Raw genomic sequence first — 25,221 nt, forward strand, 5'->3', positions numbered from 1 at the left:
TAGTAAACATATTGTTTATTAAATATGAACAGCTCATTTGTAATAGGTATTAATATTTTTAATCTATTGTTGCCAGTGAAACGTAAACAAACTTTTCTTGAAACAAGTTTTTGTTGTGTGTTACAAAAATGAATGATACTAATTATGAACTCGATGAGAATGCCATTGGAACTTTTTAAAAATTGAAAAGGGTGTATGGAGATTACACTCTGTCATGAGCCCAAATTTACAGGTGGTTTACAACAACTGAATTTGAACCATACCACAGTCCATCCAATTTTTACAAATGAATTGGACATGAAAAAAGTTTGTACAATATTGGTCCCAAAAAACCTCACTGTTGAACAGAAAAACAACAGGGTGGAAGTGTGCCATGATCTTCTAGAACAAATTGAAACTGATCCTGATTTGCTAAAAAAATGTTATTACTGGAGATGAATCTTGAATATTTGAGTACAACCTAGAAACAAAACCTTAGAGCAAGAAGTGGCACACCTCAAATTCACCACGACCCAAAAAAAACAAAAATGAGCTCAAAAATTAAACCATGCTAATTTGTTTCGATAGTAATGACATTATCTATAAGAAATTTTTGCCTACAGGGCAGACTGTAAATCAATATGTTTACTGAGAAATTCTTGGAAGACCATGAAAAAGAGTTGCCCACATGAGACCAGCCATCAAAGACAACTGGATGCTGCATCACAACAATGCACCTTGTCCCACTGCACCCTCAATTAACGAGTTTTTGGCAAAAAAAAAAAATTCCTGCAGTTCCTCAACCACCTTATTAACCTGACTTGAGTCCCTGTGACTTTTTCCTGTTCCCGACTTTAAAAAACACCTCAAAGGATGCCATTTTGGAACAGCAGAAAATTAAAATGTAACCGACTATCAGAAGGATATACCAGTTTCTGAGTTCTAACATTGCTATGAAGAGTGGATTGAAGCACTGAATGGCTTCTTAAGGGAACTATTTTGAAGGTGATAGTCCATGTATAATTGGATTGTAAGTAAAAAGTTTTTCTGAACCAATCTCATTTATTTATAAAACCTTGTATAATCCTTTGGTTTTGTGTCTGGATTCCAATGCCCAACTGAAGTATTAAACTGAACAATTCTCAAACATTGTTTTGTATCCTACAATTTTAGTGCACATGTTATGCTATACTTAGTTAGCAAATGAGAATTTCAAAAAAATTTAATAATTCAGTTTCTAACTTGCTTTATATTTTTGCACACTGCTCAAAAATATTTTTAATATTCCTGAATATGGTGTACATTGCCTGTGCAAAAACACACACATACACACACAAGCTTAAAAAAAATGTGTATAAATTAAGGCTAAACTAAATTTTCCGCTACAATTTTTACATTTTATGAAATTCTGAAGCACACAAACATACACATTTACACACAGAAACTTTAAATACAGTATTATTTTCCTATTTAAATAAAATAGCAGAGGAAACACAAGAATTTAGAAGCACGCAAATAAAACAAGAAAACAGTTTAAAGTACTGTGAAAAACTATTCTGAGAAAATCTACTGTGTAAAGCAATAAAAAGAAAATAATTTTAATAAGAAGTGGTTGAAACTGATTACAACAGTAATTTCACTTAATTAAATCCATAGAATATAGTCTGTTTTATAAAAACTTGTTAAATCATGAAGAAAGATTTTAACTTTAGAAAAGATTAAAATAAATTAACCAATAATACTTTTTAATATATACAAATTTTAAAATATAGACAATGAGTAAATGTCCACTGTAGCTGATTTTGTCTCATTCAACTGACATTCAGCCCGATTAAGTGATTACTTCCCTGTTTCCTATAGCGGTATATTTAGTCACACAAACTTGGTGTATACTAAGCAACACTGTCCTCTGAGAGAGCAATTCTGAACTGTTTAGAATACATTTCTAAATTTCTCTGCCAAAAAATACTAGATAAAATCAGTCTTGATTAAACATAGTAGTCAAGTATTGTCAAATGGCTGCAGAGGAAAATTATTAGCACGTAACTTCACTTTGGAAGTCATTTTTTTGTTTTTTTTCAAATTTTTGGCCCAAAATAAATAATGACAGGCTTAGGGTAACAGGGCTGTTTTTTTTACCTTTTAACTTTTACGTACTAGTAGTACTTAGTTCAATACTTAGTTACAGAGTGTAACAAGATTTAGTTTTCCATCTTTACTCTTTCCAAAAAATAATGCTACAGCTCATGGAAAAAGTGGCAAAAATGGCTGTATAATCTGAATAACAGATCCCATGCCAGGCTTACTAAAGAGAATGAAGTGATTTCTTCACTAAGTTGAATGCACTGTCGCATATCAGTATGTCGACCCTACCAAAATACAGGTAATATTCAGCCCTGTGCAACTGTCATCTTCACTTAGACCACTGCAAGGAATGGCTGTATACTCGGCAAAACTAACTGGACTGGTGCTGCTTGTACCACAGATACTTTAAAACCAAATGTATTACAGTTACAAGAAAGATAGATGTACAAAGTTTTTGATTATTTATAACATACATTATATATTTAACATACATACATACATTGCATATTTCGATAATTCTGACATTTTCAAGATAATATTATTCGGCATATTTTTATAATTTTTATTTATTTTCCATTTATTTGGACTAATTTTATTACATAAAACTAGTTTTCAAAAACAAGCAGTAGAGAATTTTGTTAAGCTCTCAGGATATGGTATTAAAAGTTATCAAAAACTTGGCGATTGATTTTTTAAATCTTTTTCCAATATAATAGTACTTTAATTTTAGTGATGAAGATAAATATAGTTCATATAGAAAAATTCATACAGTAAATATTCAAAAATGTTTTCATTATTATTTTCATGTAATGAAAAATTTAATAAATAATCAATTGATGATGCCTTTACTTGGTGAGAATCCATAACAAAAAAAATGAAAACAAAATGAAAAAATTCATAAAATTTACTTAAAAGATTGCAGCTGTTTTGGTACACATTACCTTCCTCAGATGTTATGTACAGAATGCAAAAGCAAAAAAGTAGAGATAAAGCAAAAAGATAAGTTCAACATTAGGGAGTGAACACATTTATCAGTTGTAAATAAATTTAATAGTTAGTCGACTCAGAAAAAGGGGAATATTTACAATAATATATGAAGTTTATCTAACATTTGTAGGTAATACTTAAAATATACTTTATAAGTAATACTTATTGCACCCCTTAAGGTACTGTGTACTGAAAGCTGTCATTTTTTAAATAAGTTTTGTGAATCAAAAACATTCCGTTGTCATTTTCTTTCAGATAAAAATTTATTACTTTCTAGACAATCCTTATACTACATAACAAAAAAAACTAATTCAACATAAACACACTGATATATGAAATTATCAGTGCTCCAGTAATTAATATCTTTTTCAATAAAATTGAAAACGATGTCAGCTTGGAGTTATACATAGCAGTTGGCGATTACCTATTGTTTTTTGTGTATAAAAGATGTTATTATGATGATTCAACCCTAGAGAATGTGATTTGATGGTAAAATAACTAGTTAAGCTGGGGAAACTAGAATACCTAAGCAAATTATGGAAATAGTAGATGAATTTAAAAAAAAAATGAATTATAAATCTTATATACAAAGTAGATATATGAAAAATTCTAAAAAAGAAAAACATTCTGCAATATGTAAAATATTATATTAAAATAAATGAATTATAAAAACAAGCAAAGAAAGAAATATAAATAAATTGTATTTTATAAAGTTTATTGTACACTTGAAAGCTCACCTCAAATTGCATTTGCTGCAATAAATAAAAGTTTATAATGAATATCTTATCTCAGGAAAACCTTTTAAAAATTCTAAACATAAATTCACTGTAGTTTATTTAGTTTTATTAAAATTTGATTAAATTCTACAGAAAATAAAAATAGAGGATAAAAAATATGTTTTTATAAAATATCTAGAGTTGAATGTGCCTATTGCAGCATAATGTTATTCTTTTTCTACAGCCTTAATTCTAGTTTATGAAGACAATAAAAACTGTATTTTTTATGTGTGCCTCAATATGACTGAATCATCTGTGAATATTTGTGAATAATATGTGTGCTCTTTTAGAGAATGTTTTCATAAAAAATAATAAAGAATATCAAAATAATTGAGTAGTCCCACAAGGAAACTGACATACTTCACTGGTGCACTCCTCTCATCAAAATAATAAAAAAAGGTCAGTTTTATCAGATTTCCAGTTCCCTGGAAACACGGTTCCCACTGAAATTTTTAGGACACCTACGGTTTTGACCTGAAGAATTGAATAAAATAGGTCCCAGAACTGTACCTCCAGTAGTTTTCATGATATTCAAAGTAAAACTGAAAAATATTTTGTCTGAAAACCATTTTTTTTAGCTTTGTAATAAAATAACCTTTTTAAACGACTAATAAATGTGCTTTATTAAAAAGACTTACAGAAGATTTAATTTTAAAAATAGTGATGTCCAATAAAAATAATAAGTCCAATAAACATCAAATGTTTTAAAAAATCAAATTTTACTGAAGAAACAGAACAAAAAATAAATGAAATGACCTATTCTGAAAATTTTTGCAATCCTTTCAATTTTTGTTTAAAAAATACAGTTACTAATAAACACATAGTATTGTATTTAATTAAGTAAGTACTTACAAAACAATTATAAAACATTCTACAAAAACAGGATTTCAAGAATATGGTATTCATTGAAGTTCTTTAAGTTTATAGAAAATCTAAAGTTGGCAACGGTGTTCTTTTCAGAAACAAAATTTGAATCGAAGTTATTGTTCAGCTGTTCAAAAACTTACTTATTATTAATCATAACTAGTCTCTTATCTGTGATTTATGTAGTGTGCATGCTCCTTTTGCATGTACATATGCATGTACGTATAAAGTATTCATGCTTTTTTAAAAAAAGGGAGATGCTATTCAAATTTCCAAATCAAGAATATGCAGATATTGATTTCGGAAATAACTGGACTACAAAACATGAATATGAATGAAGATTCTTTTCCAATGATTGTTTGTTCCATTGAACATCCTGTAGGGCAGTATGAAGTTGAACAAGAAATCATTCAAATGATGCAGCGCAGTTCTCAACTCAGCACTCACAGAATTTCAAATTGAACAGGCATACAGGCATATCTCGCAGTACAGTCTGGAGAGCACGAAAGAAGAGGCTATCCTTATTGTTTGCAAACTGTTCAAAATCTTCAATCAGGTGACAGTGAATAAAGATAAAATTTTTGTTGATGGGTACAAGAAAATTGAAATATTACTCATTACATTTTATTCACTGATGAACCGATTTTTTTCAAGAAACAGAATAAAAAATTTGAAGAACAGTCACAGCTGGTCAAGTGAAAATTCAAATGCAACTAGATTCAAAGTTTCAAACTTGATTTTCAATAAATGTTTGGTGAGGTATAGTTGGGACCAGTTAATTGGACCATTTATTTTTCAAAATCACCTTTCTTGTTTTGTGTACAAAGATTTTTTACAAAACCAATTGCCAGTTCTGCTCTGAAAAACGTGCACAAATGTTATTCCAACGACGGTGAACCACCTTATTATTCATAAGACGTTAGGCCGCATTTAATATTAGTTTTCCAGGCAGATGGATTGGTTAAGGTGGGTCCAAACTGACTTCCTAGGTCTCCCGATTTAAATCCCTGAGACTATTACCTTTGGGGTCATTTAAAGGAACAAAGAAGAAAAATTTGAAACAAAGAAGAATTATTAAATCAAATTTTAAATGATTTTGAATATCTTAAGAACAACCGACACTATTAGAAAAACATCCTTTGATGTAACATGTTATACTAGATTTTGCATAAACTATCAAGGAGATCATTTTGAATACTATCTGCAAGATATGGAAATTAAATTTAAAAATAATAATTTTTATGCAAGCCATTTCTATTTCTTCTTCAGTAAAATTTGTTTTTTTAAAACATTTATTTCATTTTTATTGGACTTATTTATATCATTTAAAAAATGTATTTTATTGCGCACCTAAAAAAAATTTATTTCATTTTTATTGGACTTATTTATATTTACATTACTGTTTTTAGAATTAGAATTAAATTCTCTATTTTACAATAGTCATTTAAAAAATGTATTCTATTGCGCACCTAAAAAAACAATTTCAGACAAAAACATTTTCACTACTAGAAATACAGTTCTGGGACTATTTTATTCAATTTTTTCAGGTCAAAAAACATAGGAAACCATTAATTTTGCCCTCAATCAACATCTTAAAAATTTCACTACGACCTCATTTCACTGGGGTGCTGAATTCTGGGCGAAATCTCTTGCTAACTGTAATTCGTTACCAAAGCGTTTCCAGACCTACGTTTATGTGAACTTCTTTCATTATTTTGATGAGAGGAATACACCTGTGAAGTATCAGTTTCCTCGTGGGACATTCTGTATGTAGGATAAATAACATGTGCCGAAGAGAGTTCTGAGTATAGCTAGAAAATACTGCTGTCATTCTGCCAAACAAATATTACCAGTATTTAATAAAAAATTAAACAAACACATTTTCTGAGCACTCAGTCATTAATTAATAGGTACAATTAAATTATACTAATACAGAAAGAAAGTACTCCATGAAATCTTTAATAATATGAATAATGATAAATTTAAAAAACAACCTATTCTACAAAAAGCCAGATATTCTAGCCACTGTAACTTATGTTGGAAGCTGATTATCAGAGTTCTACAAGAACTGTCATCACAAATAAAGTTGTTAGTGTAATGCTGATCATAATATCTTATAATATTCATAGATTTAAGTGTAAATTACTCTTAAATTACATAATATGAAAGGATAATATTATTAAAGGAAGTAATGATGTACCAATAATTAAGTTGTATTCAAATAAAGGATTTTTACGTTACAGAAGAAGTTACACACAATAAGTTGTGCATTAAGAATAAGAAATTATAAAACTCGTGTAGGTTATTTTTTTAAATTTAAAATTTCATTTCATTAACAATAATAAATAAATGTTATTAATTTTACTTTGAATGTAAAACTGGTGATCAGGATAAGATACTGGCTCCTCATATAACATGTACTAACAATTGTTTCGATCAAAATAAGAGGATAACTAAAAGGCACATGAAAGGCCTTGCAATTTGGTGTCTTTATGGTTTGATGTGAACCAAAAGATCACTTAATTGTTATTTCTGTTAAACTAATGTCTATGAAATTTCTAAGAAATCTAAGCCAACTGTACTCAGACCTGTACGTCATTGTGAATCAATTAGAGTTTCCAAGGTTTCTGAAAACTTGTTTTGATATTTGATAAAAAAATGGAAGATAACAATCATGATTGAGACTTAGAATTACAATCCAGTAAGCCACATCTTATATCACAAAGTAAGGTAAATGAGAGATTTAAACTTATCAAAAAACTAAGCTAAACGTTTAGGCTCAAGATTGCAAGGTTGGGATTTAAATATATAAATCTCAGGTGATTGAACCCGATAGAAAAATTTTTCTCCCCGCTTTGCTGAAGAAAATTACTTAGTTTATTGTAAAATAATCATGAGCTTATGTTATTATTAGGGCAAGTTGCATAAATCTTAGAAGTGGTGCATTTTCATTGATTCCTGCAAGCATAGCTTAAATAAAAAGTAGTTCTACTTTACAATAGTAATAAACCCTTCTGTACCAATCTGTCATGAAATTATGAAAGAAATAATTTATTACATTTAACTCCTGGTGAAATGTTATAAATGTGGTAAAACAGTGGAAGAAACATGAGAACTTAACTCCTGGTAAAAAAAAAAACCATTCCTGAGCCTCTAGTTAAACCAGAAAAAGTATTTTTACCACCGCCCCTTCATGTCAAATTAGGATTAATAAAAAAATCTGTATAGACGTAAACAAATCACATGGCAACAATAGATTAAAAATATTAATACTTAATATAAATCAGCTGTTCATACAGCCATATGTTTACTAGTAACTTTACAGTGTTGTCACTTTTGCTGCTAAAAAAAAAAACTAGTCTCATTACTTTATTTACTTTATTAATTTTAGAAAGGATTCAAGAACACACAAATACATAAATATCAATCTTATTAAACTGCATAGTAGCTGCAAACTATTCTTATTCCGTATATATGTTGTACTCTAACCATATTTTTACTGCTACCATATTTTCACCACTTGCTATAGTAATCAATGTTTTTTTTTTTCGATGATTGGAGGAACTGTTAAAAATTTTTAAACAAAATGTCTTTGTTTTTTTCAATTTTTTTTTTTCAAATTTATCTGATTAAGTGGTTACTGCCACAGGAGTGCTATGAGAAGAAATCAATAAACAGTGCTATGTTATGAAGTTATATAAAAATAATATACTTAGGTAACACTGATGACAATTTATTTGTGCTTACAGATTTCTATAAACTAAAAAAACCTCTGTGAACAAAAAAAATGCTGCAAAAGGTAAGGTAAACATATTTCACATTTTAAGGTTTCAACAAAAAAATTATTTTATTACAATACTGCAAAATAAAAATGTGTATTAAATATATGACTAGAAACAAAAAACATTACGAATATTTGTATTGGTGAAGATGAAAACAGCTATAATTCATGTAAATAATAGTATCATATAAGTGATTATAAAAAATCATACAGCCAGCTGCACTCACTCATTAATATTTAATTCAGTGTAAAAAGTATACAACACAGAAAAAATTGTAGTTTGAACTAGTGTAAAATTGAAAATTAAAAAAAAAATATCCTTTTTATTAAGTATCTTTCATACATGGTGATCTAAAAGTCTGTTTTTTAGATTCTATAACAAGCAATAAATTTTGGTTTTGCAATTGATGGTAATCGATTTATCTATGTGTACCTGGAATCGTACATGGTGATTTTAACCAATTTTGGGGAGCTGAATTCAAACTGTTATCAAAATTAGATACGTACGAATAAGACATACAATTTTTTACCAACAAATGCATAATCATTGGAAATGGTTTTAAAATAACAACTTTCAAAAATTTAAATTATTGGAATTGTCTTAGGTTTATGGTACAGATGCTCCATGGTCAGAATATCCTGATCACTGACAAAACCCAAATTTTTGGAAAAAAAGTCTAGGTGGGAGTGTAGGAGATTAATTTTTAACGACATTCTGCATCCTAAACATTTGTAGTTTTCTAACAGCTTACTAACCAAAAAACATCTTTTCATCTTTTCTGATGCCTAAAAACCACCAACAACATGTTTGAAGGACTTCGATGCAGCTAATTCATATTCGTTAAGTTTATTGCCATTTATTGAGTCCTTAAGCAGTTTCTTGATTTTCAGACTCATAAATATATATCCTCCTTAAGCTTACCATCATTCTTAGAATCAATAAAATACAAAAAGCATATGTGGCAAGTTTGCAGTGATCTGAAAATTGTTGCATTACTTCTTGGTTTACAAGGTGGGTTTATGAAATATTGTTGTTTTCTTTGTCTTTGAAATAGTTTAGATACAAAAGACATTACCAAGTATAGAATTGGCCATTGCAACATAACTTTGTAGCTAATGTAAAGCATTTATCATTAAATGAGAGTGTAAAATCATACTGTTGCTAATTCACATCAAATTCGAGAAAATTTTTGTAAAGGCACTAGACTAAGAAGGACCATGATTTAATCATTTAAAAATAAGTTTTGCTAAATTGAATGATGTTTTAAAAACAACTTTTTAAAAACCTTTATGTGATAACACAATTTCAATAGCGTATTTGAAATCAGCACCCAAATTACAGTGAGAAAAGTTGTGTAACATGTTAGATACAAAATCTTGTGTTGTATAATGACTATTATTTAATTCATTTTTATACGTGTGTTGATAATACAAAGCGTTGAAGTACAGAAAACTAGTACAAATATTTTACGCTTCAGTATTGACAAAAAAATAATAAAAGTACTATTGCTATCAATGAAGACTTTTTCGCAAGATTTCCTAATTCTCCATTACTAATTTATCATAACTGTGGTCTAAAAATTCCTGTATAATTATAGAGAAGAAACTTAATGTTATTATTAGTTGAGGGATCACGTAAAAAGGAATGTAAGGATTTAAGTGTAACAGGTGATTTATATCTTGAGATGTTAATAACTAATAAACAATCATATGTTTGACATTAGCTATTCCTATTATTGGGACTAATATGGGATACCACCTTCTTCCTATCTTTTTCAAGATAGACAACCTCAATCAAACTTTTTCCTGAACGCATAGGATATTTAACAGCTAATGCGATTTTATGCTTTTTTTTATTTGGAGATGCCGAAGATATGGTATTATCTTTGAATGAAAATGACATGAGGTGTCCCAAACTATCGACTGAAAAATCAGTTGATTTTATGAACTAGGACAAAACTTAATAAAAAAAAAAAGTGTAACTCAGCGGTTAGATGCTGACATGAATGAATAAGGTCAGAAGGACAGTACTTTGAACACATCCTCTAATGCAAATAAAGAATGTAATAATAAGACACTTTTTTCATTAACTATTTTCTTATTAGTAGTTAGGGAAACTACCTTTTAGCTCATCGTTGTTTTAAAAAGGAGTGCACACTTAAACTTTATACATTTTAATCAGAAGAAATGGAAACATATAAGGTAAAGTGTCCACTGCACTCTAAGTTGTAACCATAAGATCAAATGGTTATCTCTTTAAATTATAAAAATTATTTACAATTTCAATTTCTTAGGCAGATTTTTATTTAATATTTCTTATTAAAAGACATTACCAATTTTTTTTTTCTTAAATGAATAAAAATAAACAAAAAAATAAAATGCATTAAATAAAAGTCTGCAAAGAGATGGAAGCTGTAGTAAATAACACCGATAGACAAAAAAAGTTTTTTAATGTTTCTCCAAGTGCGATAACATTTCTTGAATTACTTTTTTGCATACATTACAGATCTGTAAACACAATTTTTCTATCAGTCTTAGTTTTAAATAAATTATACTTCAAAAAAAAAAATTGTGTTTTGAAAAATGTAATTATAATTATAATCGAAAAATATAGTTAAAATCTGTAAAATTTATAATTTTTCATGGCCATCCCTGTGCTAGAATGATTTTGTTGATGCTTTTCTTTTATAAATAACCTCAGACACATTTCGAATTAATGTCAATAATTGGCTAGCATGTTAGTATTCCATTTCCCTTCACAGCGGCTTTCCATCACTGAAATATGTGTTGGTGGAAACATTTATCATGTTCATCACTTACATCTCTGAGGTTGTCCAGGAAAAAAAATCAGATCCGAGTGGAGGAAATGTATTTTCAAAGTTTCAAAGACATATTACATCCCATAGTTCTGTATGAAGTAAGAAGTTGATTAACAATATCGTGGTAATTGTTGAATTTTTGTTTGCCGAGAAAATTTTTGCAAACATCTTTAAATGAAGCCCAAGCTGCACTTTCTACATTATTTAACATTGAGTTAAATACATCATCTTTGACCGACTCTCTTATTTGAGGACTAACAAAATTCCTTCTTTAATTTTTCCTTCACTTACATTCGGAAATTTCTGCCTGATGTGCAAAAATCCAGGACTGTCCTTCTTCACTGCTTTAACAACATTTTTCAGTAGTCCTAGCTTGATATGAGGAGAAGGTAAAAATATTTTACAAAAGTAACAATCGGTTACATGATCCTTTGGTTCACGCCAAACCATAGGTACACTAAAGGGCAAAGCCTTTTGTGTTCCTTTCAGCCATCCTCTTAAATATACAGAACTATTAGTGCATACTATATGAGGAGCCCACATCTTATCCTGATCACCAATTTTACACTGAAAGTACAAATGATATGCTTTTTTAATTAAAGGTATAATTGTTTTCTATTTGATTTTACGATAAACTCACCACATACATAACAAAAGGCATTCTCATCATTTACACAATTTCGAGGCATTACAACACTGTTAATACATAATACTGTTAATAACGACACAAAATTAATACATCAATAAGACTGAACAAAATTAATTCATTCCTAAATCCAGTCCTTACTACAAACAACACAGCTGTGTTTTCAGCTACATGTTTTGACCTGCACAGACACGATTAATCTTGTCCATGAAGGCTCACTCTTCAGTATTAGATATGATGTCATAATGTGACTAGAATTAAATCATATAATTGTTTATTTTATTATCATAAATATAATTGTTTACTTATGGCTTAAAAATTATGTTAATAAAGTTAAACATTACAAAATGAACTAACAAAATACAAAATAGATCCTGAAAAATTTAAAAAAAATCCATTAATTAAAAATTAAACTTTTCAAAAATGGTTGGTGATAGAAAGGTTCTGAGTTCATATATGTTTTCATCATCAAAAAACAGATTAAAATCATGTATCACATGTTAAGAAACAAAAATTATGTTTAGCAGTGTAATTTGTATAATTAAAAGTGACAATTTTATCTAATCATTACAATTTAGAGTGTAGGGAATATATTACCTTACATGTTTCCATTTGTTATAAATACAGATTTCTTATAAGAGATGTCTTTTAGTTGATTTAAAAAAGTACCATTTTTTTTTTCAGAAACAAACTGATGCATTACTTTAATTCTAAGTTAAAAAATCTATTTAATTTTTTTATTCTAATTAATATAAAATAATACCATAAATATGAAACCTGAAAGAAAATATATAAGTTTAACTTACAGCAGCTGTTTTATCAGCATAATTGCGTGCAGCTAGAACAAAACATGCCTCAGCTTCATTCATACGAGCTTTTGCTAGATCAACATCTTTTAAGCAGGAACCCTGAATATAAATGACTCTTTGTGCCCAAATTTGTACTTGAAGAATCATTCTCATTGTAGTATCTAACTCCATAGGAGATAATAGCACCACATAATAATCCTATAAAAAAATTAATTAGAGTAAAACTTATTACTTTAATATATTTGTATTTTAACTAAATAGAGTAGTATAACGAATTTAAACCATAGTTATTATTTATTCATTGTATGTTATCTATCATACATGTACATGTGTATTAACAGATAAATAACAATATCCTTTTTTATTTCAGTCCAAAGCATATATACCTATCCAGCTGAATTTTAACATAAAACATAGTATACATTTCAGGTTGTATTTACTACATTAAAACAAACTTAAAAAGAAAGTGTTCTTTAAAAGAAAGAGCACTAAAGAGAACAACATAACCAACAAATAAAACCTACAAGACTAAAGTAAAATACAAATTAAAACAAATGATAAAACTCACAACTAAAATTCCAAACAACCTCTCAATTCAATTAATAAGTCCCGTGTTCACTAGTATGTGGGACAATCAATCGACTTACTATTGTGTCCAGCCGGCTTTCTAAACTTGGAAAATTTGCACAAGTTGGTGAGCCACCCGCCTTTTCAACAGGACAACTATCAACATGATGCCCCACATCTCCAATTTTTGTATTTTGATTATGTATTTTGAAAGAATAAAACATTGGTGTCCTGACTTGACCGACATAGTAGAAAAATACTGGAAACTGCGTGAGATAGAATGTGTATGAAAGTCTTGTGCAAACTAAAAATCCTTTCCAAAAGAAACTTTTACACAAGAAACCTGAAAACAATCATCACATTAATGCTATTTATTAATTTATTTATTAATGCCATTTTTTCCACTACCTTACCCAAGGTATTAAGGAGGCTAAGTGGTCTGTAAGATATATCTCCATTTTCCTTTGGACCCTTCTGAAGGAACACAATTCTGGCTTCTTTCCAGCACGCCGGGAAATTTCTATTCTCCAGGCCCTGACTGGTAATCTCCAGCATTTCCCATGGGACTCTCCTAACTAGACCCTTTAGGAGCGCCGCAGGAATCCCGTCCAATCCGGGGCTCTTTTTATTCCCAAGATGCCCGACCGCTGCGATTAATTCTCCAAGAGTGAACCTCCTGCTGTCACAATTAATGATTCCCTCGATCACCTCTTCTGTACAAGGAAATAACTCACTAATTTCCTGTTCCGCTTGCGACCTACTTAAAATAGCCAGGCGCCTGCCAAATCTCTTTGTAATTATTTTATACGCCTGTCCCCAGGGGTCGTTGAATAACTCCTCACACAATACCCGCCAGCGATTTCTCTTTGCTGTCCTAATAGCCCTATTTAATGATCGTCTATCTTTAATATATACAAGGGCCGCTGCCTCATATTCTTGTTCACCTGTGATCCTGAGTCGTTGTTTCTTTCTACTGGATTTTTGTAACTTATCTCTTAGGGTCTCTATTTGCTTTGACCACCAATATGCTGAGCTTCTCTTTCTGCTCCTCCCTTTCTGTGTCTCTCCTCCCTTTCCATCTCTTGTTTGACTACATTGGTCAGCACCAGCGGTGTTAATTCAGTCATATTTATGAGCCTCGTGGATGTCCTACTAACTATTCTTTCAATCTCTTCTGCCATAAACTTCTGGGGTAACAGTCTTTCTATAGTAGCAAACATCGAATCATCAATACAAATTCTGGTCGCTAAATGATCACTGGCGTGAGGTAATACTCGCCAGTCCCATTGCTCCCCTCTCCACCTGTTGTCCAGGATTGTAAGGTCCAGAACCGACGAGTGCCCTCTCGCCTGATAGGTGGGGTTACTGTCATTGACACAATGACCGCCAATAGAGCTCATAGTGTCCGTCAATATTTCACCTCTTCTATTTGTGTAAGCACACCCTGTAGCCACTGATTTACAGTTAAAATCCCCCAGGAGTATAAATTTCTTCCTATTTCTAGTAGTTATTCTTTGTATGGTATCCATGCATCTCACAAATTCACTCAACTCACAATTAGGCGAAATATATACTGCAATTACGAGTATAGAGTCGGATTCAATTGCCACTATTTCTTTCGATCTCGCAGTTTTCCTCCAGGCTATTCTCCCACTGATATCTCTCACCACTACATCCCCTTCTGTATCGGCTATCCAGCCCGCTCTTGCTGCTACATAAATGTTGGGTACTGTAACCACCAACAAGTCGGTCCTCTGTGACACCGCCAGTTCACTGACCAAATCACATGACATAGAACTCCGATTAGTATTAACTAGGAGAGCCCTAAGCATTTTGATTTTTTAAACATGCCCAAGCCCCTGTTCGGTGATCCTGGCTCCCGCAGTTAAGACAGCTACTGAGCTCTTTACAATCTGCAATTTTGTGACCTTTGCCCCCACAATTGAAGCAAAGTTCAATCTATCTGGGCCGTTACACTCACTCCTGCGATGTCCCGTGCTCCAACATCTGAAACACCTTTCTTGATCTTCTCGTATGTACGCCCTACAATTGACCCATCCTATCTTTATTCTTTGGTGAACCAATCTGCATGCTGCTCTGTAGGACGTGACTGCCGTAGCATTCTGTGTTTCATCATACCCTGGTCTTATGGATGTAATTTTAACCTCTTCACCATCCCCTGCCCTATTCATTATTGCTGCCAGTATCTCCTGTTCTGGAGTATCCATTTCAATGTCCCTTATGTGCACTATTGTTCTTCTATCTGCTCTAGTTTTTAAGTCTACTTGCAGGTCCGCGGCTTTATCCCTGAGCGTACTAGTAAAATCTGCTGCACTTTGAGCCCCCTTGATGCGGACATGTAACTCCTCATTCCTACCTTTTCTGAGGGATATGATGTCATTGGCCTCGTCACTATTTACCGCAGATTTCATTGTTTTGAGTAGTTCAGCATACAACTTACCCACTGCTTTTACTATCACTGTGCGGCTCTCCTCCGCAGGTGGAGTGGCCTTCTTTATTGCCGCTTGTCCCGGCCTTAACTGTCTTGCCTGTGTATCTGCATGGAGTGTCAATACTCTAACCGGCTCCACCTGGTCTTTTGTTATATATTACAATGCCTTTTTGGTATAATTACCAATGCTTCCGGGCAGCAGTAAAAATGCAGTCCCCGGTGATTGTTGTAAAACCTTGCTAATTGCCTTAAGAACGATGTTCATTCTTATTTTCTCCGCTGCTCTTGAATCATAGTATATTTTATATTTACTTCTTCTGACTTCAACTGTTTCTTCTCCAATAATGGAAATTTCAACCTTTAATATATCGCCCGCCTTATACTTTAAACGACTACCTTCACTATCCTCTGCTCTATTGACTTTTGCTGTCATTAATTCTACAAGTATCTCCCGCTTCCGCAGGAACTTCTGTGATGTTTAAAATTCTTTCTCGCAATGTATTTGGCCATTTCCTCGGTAAGAGCTCTATTAATTTCATGTCTGACAAATCTCCAGACAATACTGCCTCCATGTCCACCTCCATAGCCACTGTGTCTGTCTGTGTAGCCTGAGTGGCTGACGCCAATGGGGGAGACATTTCTATCAACGATTTCAACCCCAAGTATATATTTTTTTCAATTCCTGCTCATGTTCGTTAATATACTTGGATACCCGGGCTCCCATATGTTGCTTAAGGGAGATCATGACCAATCCCAACTGATAGGTCAGGCTCCCCAAACTTCCAGGCGAAGGTTCCTCTTCTTCTGATGAACCCTGATGTGCTCTTTTTTCCCCTTTACTTCTACTTTCTTCGACGTGGATGCCTTCGAAAAACTACCACTTTGGGAGGCCATATCTTCCGTCGGGAGTGAGCCTCGGCGACGCATTATAGCTAGTTACACTCTGGAGACAATTCCTTTTCCAACAAGTACCCACACATGATGGAACCCCATTTTAGGGGTTCCAAAATGGGGGGCCCCAAAAAAATTGGGGGATGGGGGGTCTGGGGATAGGCAATTTTATGATTCGGATAGATATTTTGGAATCGGAGCTATAGGGAAAAAGTTATAGTTCTGAAACTGGAACCCCTATAACACTTCGTTTGACTTAGAATATTTCACTACTGAAGATTTATTAAACGAAAATAAATCTAAGTTCTTGTTTACTTTCGTCTGAGTATGACGTAACTGACAAGCCAAAGCTTGTCAGTATAACTTAAAATATTTTACTGTAACTTATATAATATATAACCTTAAAATAACTTATTCACTTAAAAAATGTTAAGTTTAATTCACTCCGTTATATTGTATTGTAAAGACAATCCATTCCAATCACAATACAACCCACCAAAACCAGAAAAAATAATAAAAAATTTCACTTTTCACTTGAAAAATATTTAACTTATAAAAAAGTCAAATAACTTACCTAATCCGTAACCAAATCACATAAAATTTTATAATTTAGTCACTTCACACTGATAAGGAAATGATATATTTGAAAAAACTTTTTTTAAAACGAAAATCTTTTACCAGAATAAAGGATGCAATTTTAATTTTTTTAACAGGACGCACACGAATTTCCTTTAAAATGATTTTACAAAAAAATTAATTATTAAATTTACTAGGGTTAAATTCTTGTATCGATAAATTATTGGGATTTCATTCTAATATTGTAAAAATAGATACAGAATAAGGAAAGAGAGGTCATTCATTAATTTAGTTTTGTTTGAAATGTTCATCTTTAATTATTTATAAAGGATTCCAGAAAGTTCTACGTTTCTAATAGACTTATCTGTTAAAGAGTTAAGTGCGGTGAATGGGAATAAAGATGATTTTTTGCATATGTATATAAAAAGTAACTGATTTTAGTAAAAGAATATCTATAACCTTTTTTAAAACTTATTAAATTCCCTGCAGTTTAGTTCTATTATTTATTCTTTAGAAGATGGACCATTGAATGTAAAAATAGGAAAAGAAAAAATTATTGAGGTAGAAGAATTTTGTTATTTGAGAAGTAGAATTAGTAAAGATGAACGAAGCAGGAGCGATATAAAATGCCGAATAGCACAGGCGAAACGAGCCTTCAGTCAGAAATATAATTTGTTTACATCAAAAATTAATCGACGATCGGAATACCTGAGAAGTAAAGATTAGAAGCTCTTGAAATGTGATGCTATAAGAGAATTTTAAAATCAGATGGGTGGATAAAGTAACAAATGAAGAGGTATTGCGGCAAATCGATGAAGAAAGAAGAATTTGGAAAAGTGTAGTTAAAAGAAGAGACAGACTTATAGGCCACATATTAAGGCATACTGGAATAGTCGCTTTAATATTGGAGGGACAGGTAGAAGGAAAACATAGTGCAGGCAGGCAACGTTTGGAATATGTAAAACAAATTGTTAGGGATGTAAAATATAGGGGGTATAACGAAATGAAACGACTAGCACTAGATTGGAAATCTTGGAAAGATGCATCAAATCAGTCAAATGACTGTAGACAAAAAAAAATTTATTCTTTACGATGAAAAATAATTTAGTTATGACGTTTGTAAATATTTCAATTTTTGATTTCCTCAGAAGAATGCTCGTTTTTTTTTGGCAGTAAACGTGAAAAGCAAATCCAAACGAATGAAAGATAGGGTTTAGTGACATTAGTAGTATCTATCCACTTGATTTTTCTTAATTTATTATACCTACAGAACTGATCTGAGTTATAGAAAGTATACTTAAAACGTGTGATTTCATTGAGAAAAATAATTTTTTAGGGACAATAGTTCTTATTTAACTAGAAGAAGCAAAGGACAAACTGGTATAATATTTTACAATTTAAATTTAACAATACGATACAAATTGAGTACTCATCTATGAAAAAAATATCATACTATTTTTTTTAAAAAATCAAAATTTTTAACTTGAAATATTAAAAATTTGATATAAATCTTCATATAAAAACATCAAATTCCAAATTATTTAGAAAGGTTTAAATAAATTGGTATAATTATTTTTTGCTTTGGAAATAAAATGTTTACCTCTGTTTCATTCTCCCTTACGTTGAAAAAGGAATCTTAAAGAATAATGATTATTTTAATCTTTAGGATTTTTCTGAATTTTCATGAGAAAAACTAAATATTTCAAACAAAAAATAGTGACCCTTATTCTCTCTACGCCCATTTTTTTTTTTTTTATCAATTTTGATACTATTAATCTCTGAATTTTATAATATCTATAGATTTATAAAGCTTTTCTATACTCTAATAAAACATGTATAAACGTAGTTTTCAGTTATTAAAAAGTAAATAACAATTGTACACGCTTTTTTTTGTTTATTTTATTTGACAGTATTCAAAGAATTTTCAATCCCATTATTCATTTCGAACATTTTTATTTGACTTGAATTCCATTTATAATTTGAACATGAAACAATCTCCTTCAATCAGAATAAAATTATAATTGTGATCATAGTCAACGAATGAATTTAATAAACTTAACTATTCACATACCGTAAAGGAACAGCATCAGTTAAAAATTAAAATAAAATTCTGAATTCTGTAGCTTAAAATTAATATCTTTAAAAAATGAGTGGAAAAGAAAGATGTTATTCTGATTTGACTTTGCAAATAAAAACAGGAATTTATAATAATTTTGTTATAATAAGTTCACATGACGTTCACGTTGACATAATTTTAAAACATACGACGATCAACTGATGTAATTATGCAAATATTACAACTTTCATAATTAATATGTGAAGTTTTATTATTGTTACAAATATGCGAGTACCTTAGGATGGAAATTAATTCCGAAAACCCTTCAACGCATCAAATTCACTTGTTGGTAAGAGATTTTTTTGTATATTGACTAGAAAAACATGAATATTTTCTAATTATTTCTGATTTTAATTTATTATTACTACTATTATTATTTTTAATCTTTTTTTTTTTTAATAATTTATTATAGTTAGGTCACCGAGCAACGTAATTTTATTAAATCTGTTTATTGTGTTCAAATTGTTAACTCTTGGATTCTATAGCAACGTCGTTTTCTAAATAAAATATTACTATAAAACAATTTAAAAAAAACTGTAAAACGCTATAGATAGCACCTTAAGAAAACTCTGATAAAGGTAAATACAATCAGCTTACGATATATATATTAGTCATATTGTATATATATAAGTTATGTCTTGCATAATTAACATTTTTAGAATTATCTTTAGAAAAAAAGGTAAAAAAAATGAACAATTAGAAACGATAGACGATCTCCTAGATGAACTCCAACGTCTTCGTGAAGAAACCACTCTCGATTTCCAACACATCCAACGGCTTCAAAAAGAATTCCTACTATACCAACACCAGGCGCCTGCAGCCCTTTACCATATAAATCTTATGGAACAAGAAAACATATCCCAAAATGACACACTAAGAGCTTTAGAAACAGAATTACAACACAAAATGAACTTAGTTGACAAAATTGAAACTACGAAAAAACTTGGCAACTTAGAACATAAATTTACTAATAGTTGTAGTTGTAGATGTAGTTGCAGTAGTAGTAGTAGTAAAAATTTCCATTAAATAACAAAAGGCTGCTCATTACCAAAATTACAGTATAAATACCCTTGTCAATCATTAGTAACTATTGAAAATTATTTCACCATGTATATAAATTACTAATCACTAATTATATATAAAATTTTCTTGTACTTGTTTTTTTTTTTAAATATAGAGATATATTTCTTTATTCTTTACCTGCAGTGCACCCATACTGTCGAACGTTTTTCAACCTATCTGCAATTGTGTTATCATCCAGGTGATGATAACACAATCATTGTGTTCATCTGAACACAATCATCGAGGAAGGTGTATTTTTTTAAATGACAGGATGAGCATGTCATGAATGAGGTATTTTCAAACTTCCTACTAGGGTGCACTGTTACACACATTATTATTATTATTATTATTATTATTATTATTATTAATTATTATTATTTAATCGCACAAACAAATTTAACAATTACATTTACAAAATTAACATTCAAATTCAGTACACTTAACATTCACAACTACCATTAACATCATACATTTTAAAATTAACATTCATAACGTTAAATTAATCACAGTACAATTACATTTACAAAATTAACATTCAAATTCAGTACACTTAACATTCACAACTATTTACAAACTTCCTACTGGTGTGCACTGTTACACGTTATTATTATTATTTAATCCCACAGTACAATTACATTTACAAAATTAACATTCAAATTCAGTACACTTAACATTCACAACTACCATTAACATTCATAATTTTTAAATTAACATTCATACGTTAAATTAATCACAGTACAATTATATTCACAAAATTAACATTCAAATTCAGTACACTTAACATTCACAACTACCTACCATACCTTAACATTGATACATTTTACTTGTTCGTTGCTGTTACTTACTCCAGCATATAGTCCTCTAAGAAGCCATCAATATTCTGTGCGCCTGGTGTCTCCATTCTGATGGCAAAACTTTTCTCACGTTATTTTTCAAACCTTTCTGGAATATTTTCTTAATGTTAGTCTTAATCAACCTATATTGCAGCGGCCTTCCACTTTACTCTCCCACCGATCCTGTAAATTTTTGTGCATATCTAAAAGCTTTCGATAGGATTCCCGCACACCTTTGTTCTCATTCCACTCTTCTTACTTGTTTCATCAGTGTATCGTTCTAAGACTTCAAATTTTATTATAATTAATATTACTTTCTATTAGGTTAATACGTCCATTTCAATTAGGGCTTGGATTTCAGCCTTTAGTTGTCCTCTAAGAAGCCATCAATATTCTTTGCGCCTGGTGTCTCCATTCTGATGGCAAAACTTTTCTCACGTTATTTTTCAAACCTTTCTGGAATATTTTCTTAATGTTAGTCTTAATCAACCTATATTGCAGCGGCCTTCCACTTTACTCTCCCACCGATCCTGTAAATTTTTGTGCATATCTAAAAGCTTTCGATAGGATTCCCGCACACCTTTGTTCTCATTCCACTCTTCTTACTTGTTTCATCAGTGTATCGTTCTAAGACTTCAAATTTTATTATAATTAATATTACTTTCTATTAGGTTAATACGTCCATTTCAATTAGGGCTTGGATTTCAGCCTTTAGTTGTCCTCTAAGAAGCCATCAATATTCTTTGCGCCTGGTGTCTCCATTCTGATGGCAAACATTTTCTCAGGTTATTCTTTTTTCAGACCTTTCTGGAATATTTTCTTAATGTTAGTCTTCATCAACCTATATTGCAGCACCCTTCCACTTTACTCTCCCACCTAGTTTTTTTAAATTATTTTTACTTTTATGTTTCTTTTAAATAAACTTATCGTATTTTTAAGACTTGAATCTTACACGGGCACAGCGGTTCAAATCCGACTTCATCTCCTTTTTTTTTAACTTAAATATATTGATTTATTAATAATTATTTACCTGATTGTAAAAAAGAAATTACGATAAATAATATTCAATAATAATATTAAAAAAAATGAAAAGTATCAGAAGTTATTAATGAAATAAAATTTTATGTACTTTTTACTAAAAAAAAAATGCGTAATGTAATTTAATAGGCGTACAAGGAAGTCATGTGGTGACCATATCAGATTTTTTTATGTTAACGGTCATAATTTAAGTAAAAATTCTCTTATTTTCTTAATGTTAGTCTTCATCAACCTATATTGCAGCGGCCTTCCACTTTACTCTCCCACCGATCCTGTAAATTTTTGTGCATTTCTAAAAGCTTTCGATAGGATTCCCGCACACCTTTGTTCTCATTCCACTCTTCTTACTTGTTTCATGAGTCTATCATTCTAATTGTTCAGATTTTATTATTATTAATATTCTATTAGGTTAATACTTTAGTTTAAATTTGTTTTAATACTATTAGTTAGTACTAATAGTATTAATAGTACTAATAGTATTTGTTTTAATACTATTTGTTTAGTACTATTAGTTAGTACGTAATAACTTGGTTGTCCAAGTTGTGGCAACGAAAATGTTGCATTTAAAATCCTAACTAATATCGAGGAAGCTGTGAAACCATATAAGGAGGGTATTTAAAAAATGCTTATGAAGATTAAATACCCGATTCGACAATTTGTTGTTATAAGATTTATAAAACCGAAAAAACATATTGCGTAACTTATTGTAATTTATAAGTAATTGTAATATGACATTTTATATATTGGAGTAAAAATACTATTTACTTCTACTGATTGTACAATCTATGGATTGTACGGTTTATAAAGTTTGAGAAAGCTAATATGGTATACGATATTCGACGATGGGAGCAAATTTTATCTCATACTCTTTTGTTACAATTGCTGTTTTATAAAAATCCAGGCTTGAGATCAACAGATAAATCGTATAACAGCGATTTGAGGACAACCAAGGAAAGTACTCAAGATAACCGGCGCTCATTTAATGATGCCGGATATCAGGGGAAAAGCATTAAATCCTACAAATACATTTAACAACATCGTAAAGTTGTTGAAGCATGAAAGACTTAATAATAAGACCTTTGAGTGAGACGTATTCCTTCACCTCTATTCGACAACAACTACCTATTAGCAAAACCATATAGAAACGTATGAATCCTTATGCTGATCAAATGTTCAATTCAATGACTACGATGTCATAATTATGTGAGGAAATACTAGGCCACAAAATACTAGGCAAGTAAATGTTAGGCAAGGAAATGTTGAGTGTTGAAATGACAGGACAGTAAATGGTTAGGTAAAATCAGATCTACTAATGAAATGGGTTTGTTATGATAATGCTTCATCAGGTCTAGGTAGAATGGATTGGGCACTTTTTATGGGTAACCTAAATACTGAGTCTGTACCCGTTATGGTAGTGGGTGTAAGGGCTGGTGTAACACTGACCACTCGCAGAGAGTGCGGTGAATCGATTTACGTACGATTTCGATGTGCGTTTTCTAATAGGTCGTCGTCGACGAATATTGGCGAAGGATAAGTCTCAACTGAACGGTCTTTAAAGAACAACATTCTGTTGTTCATGTACTACAGTTACTGATTTTCATTTGACCGCAGCATTAAAAGACCGTGGTCTTACATTGCTATTACGCGATTTATTTGTCGGTCTCAAAGGTTTTTTTTTATAAAATAGGACTTATTAAATAATACTCTGTTGCCTGGTATAATTAAAACAACTGTGTAAGGGATCGAATTGCAGATTGGTTGAAAAACTACCCTTTTCCACTCCCTATGGGAATTTCTAGTAAATTTCCATAATGTCGATCCCTGTCGACAACAGTTTTGAGTGTTTTATAGTAGGCCTCCGGGGGAGAGATTTCACTCTTTAACAAAAAAAAATCTCAACGCGCCATGGATGCTACAACATGAAATCTTATTTCTATTGTGGTGTGGAAATGTATCCAAACAAATGGTAAATAATGTAGATTCCTGAGCTTAGTGAATACAGAAAAAGAAGCTTTAAAGTAATATGTCATAGATTTTCCTGAAGAATAGCTAATTATGATTGTGAAGAACAGTCATGGTAATCAGAATTCTAAACCAAGTGGTTGATAAAACAAATAACATCAAAGCACTTTTCCAGGTTGGCTGATCGGCTGCATTCAATTCGATATATTGACATCAAAGATAAAGAAAACCTCACTTTGGAAGGCTTTTATTATTCCTTTAACCATATAAGATGTGGTATGTATATTAGATTAGGGAAAATGGAAAAAATTAAAACTTATTTAAACTAAATCTGATAATTTAAATAAAGTTAAATAAATAGGCTTATCATATTTTTCTGGGTCCAACTCGGGATATATTTTTGAAATTAAGTCTTAACAGTTTAGTGAAACATTAAACTATCTATTCAGTTTATTTGTCATTAGATATGACCTTTTTCAGAAATGGTTTGTTTGTTTTAATTACAACATCAAATTCATAACAAGTAAGTTCTGAATTAATTTTTAACATTTAGCAGATGTTTAACAGCAGATACTGAAAGTTGACCCCTTTCTGCAAACCAAATGCTTCCCATAATTGAAAAAACTCTCAACTAGAGCAGATGTCCCAGGCAAAGACATTGCAAAATCAACCATTTTAGAAATATTGCAACATTAAGTCCGCCTTAAAAATTGCATTCCACTTCTCTTCAATAGTATCTGGTACTTTTTCAGAACTTGAACCACAACCTATCCTTTGGTTTTGAATTTCCTGGTTCAACAATGTTCGTTCAATCAAATAATTTATACTTTTTACTTTTATAATTTCATTAACAACTTGTGCACTTTCTTCTAGATCAGACCAGGCAATTTCATTTCGTAGATTTTATCCACTGAAACTTACTAACTTTATCAAAACTGGTTCTTCACAACTCTTAGTATTGGATACTAGAATTATAAA

At 30.8% G+C, this 25,221-nt stretch overlaps 1 protein-coding gene across 3 annotated transcripts in view; it reads right to left on the bottom strand.

Annotated features, from left to right (window-relative positions):
• LOC142329149 (uncharacterized) overlaps window positions 1-25,221 on the bottom strand; it is a 177,264-nt gene that overhangs the window by 143,886 nt on the left and 8,157 nt on the right. For all 3 annotated transcript variants that reach the window (XM_075373491.1, XM_075373490.1, XM_075373492.1), the window contains one exon: window positions 12,744-12,944. In XM_075373491.1, coding sequence (XP_075229606.1) covers window positions 12,744-12,917 — 174 coding nt within the window. In that variant the 5' untranslated portion in view covers window positions 12,918-12,944. The remainder of the gene's footprint in view (window positions 1-12,743; window positions 12,945-25,221) is intronic.

The sequence above is a fragment of the Lycorma delicatula genome, chromosome 8, assembly GCF_047948215.1.
Source record: "Lycorma delicatula isolate Av1 chromosome 8, ASM4794821v1, whole genome shotgun sequence".
In the NCBI taxonomy this organism is placed as follows: domain Eukaryota; kingdom Metazoa; phylum Arthropoda; class Insecta; order Hemiptera; family Fulgoridae; genus Lycorma; species Lycorma delicatula.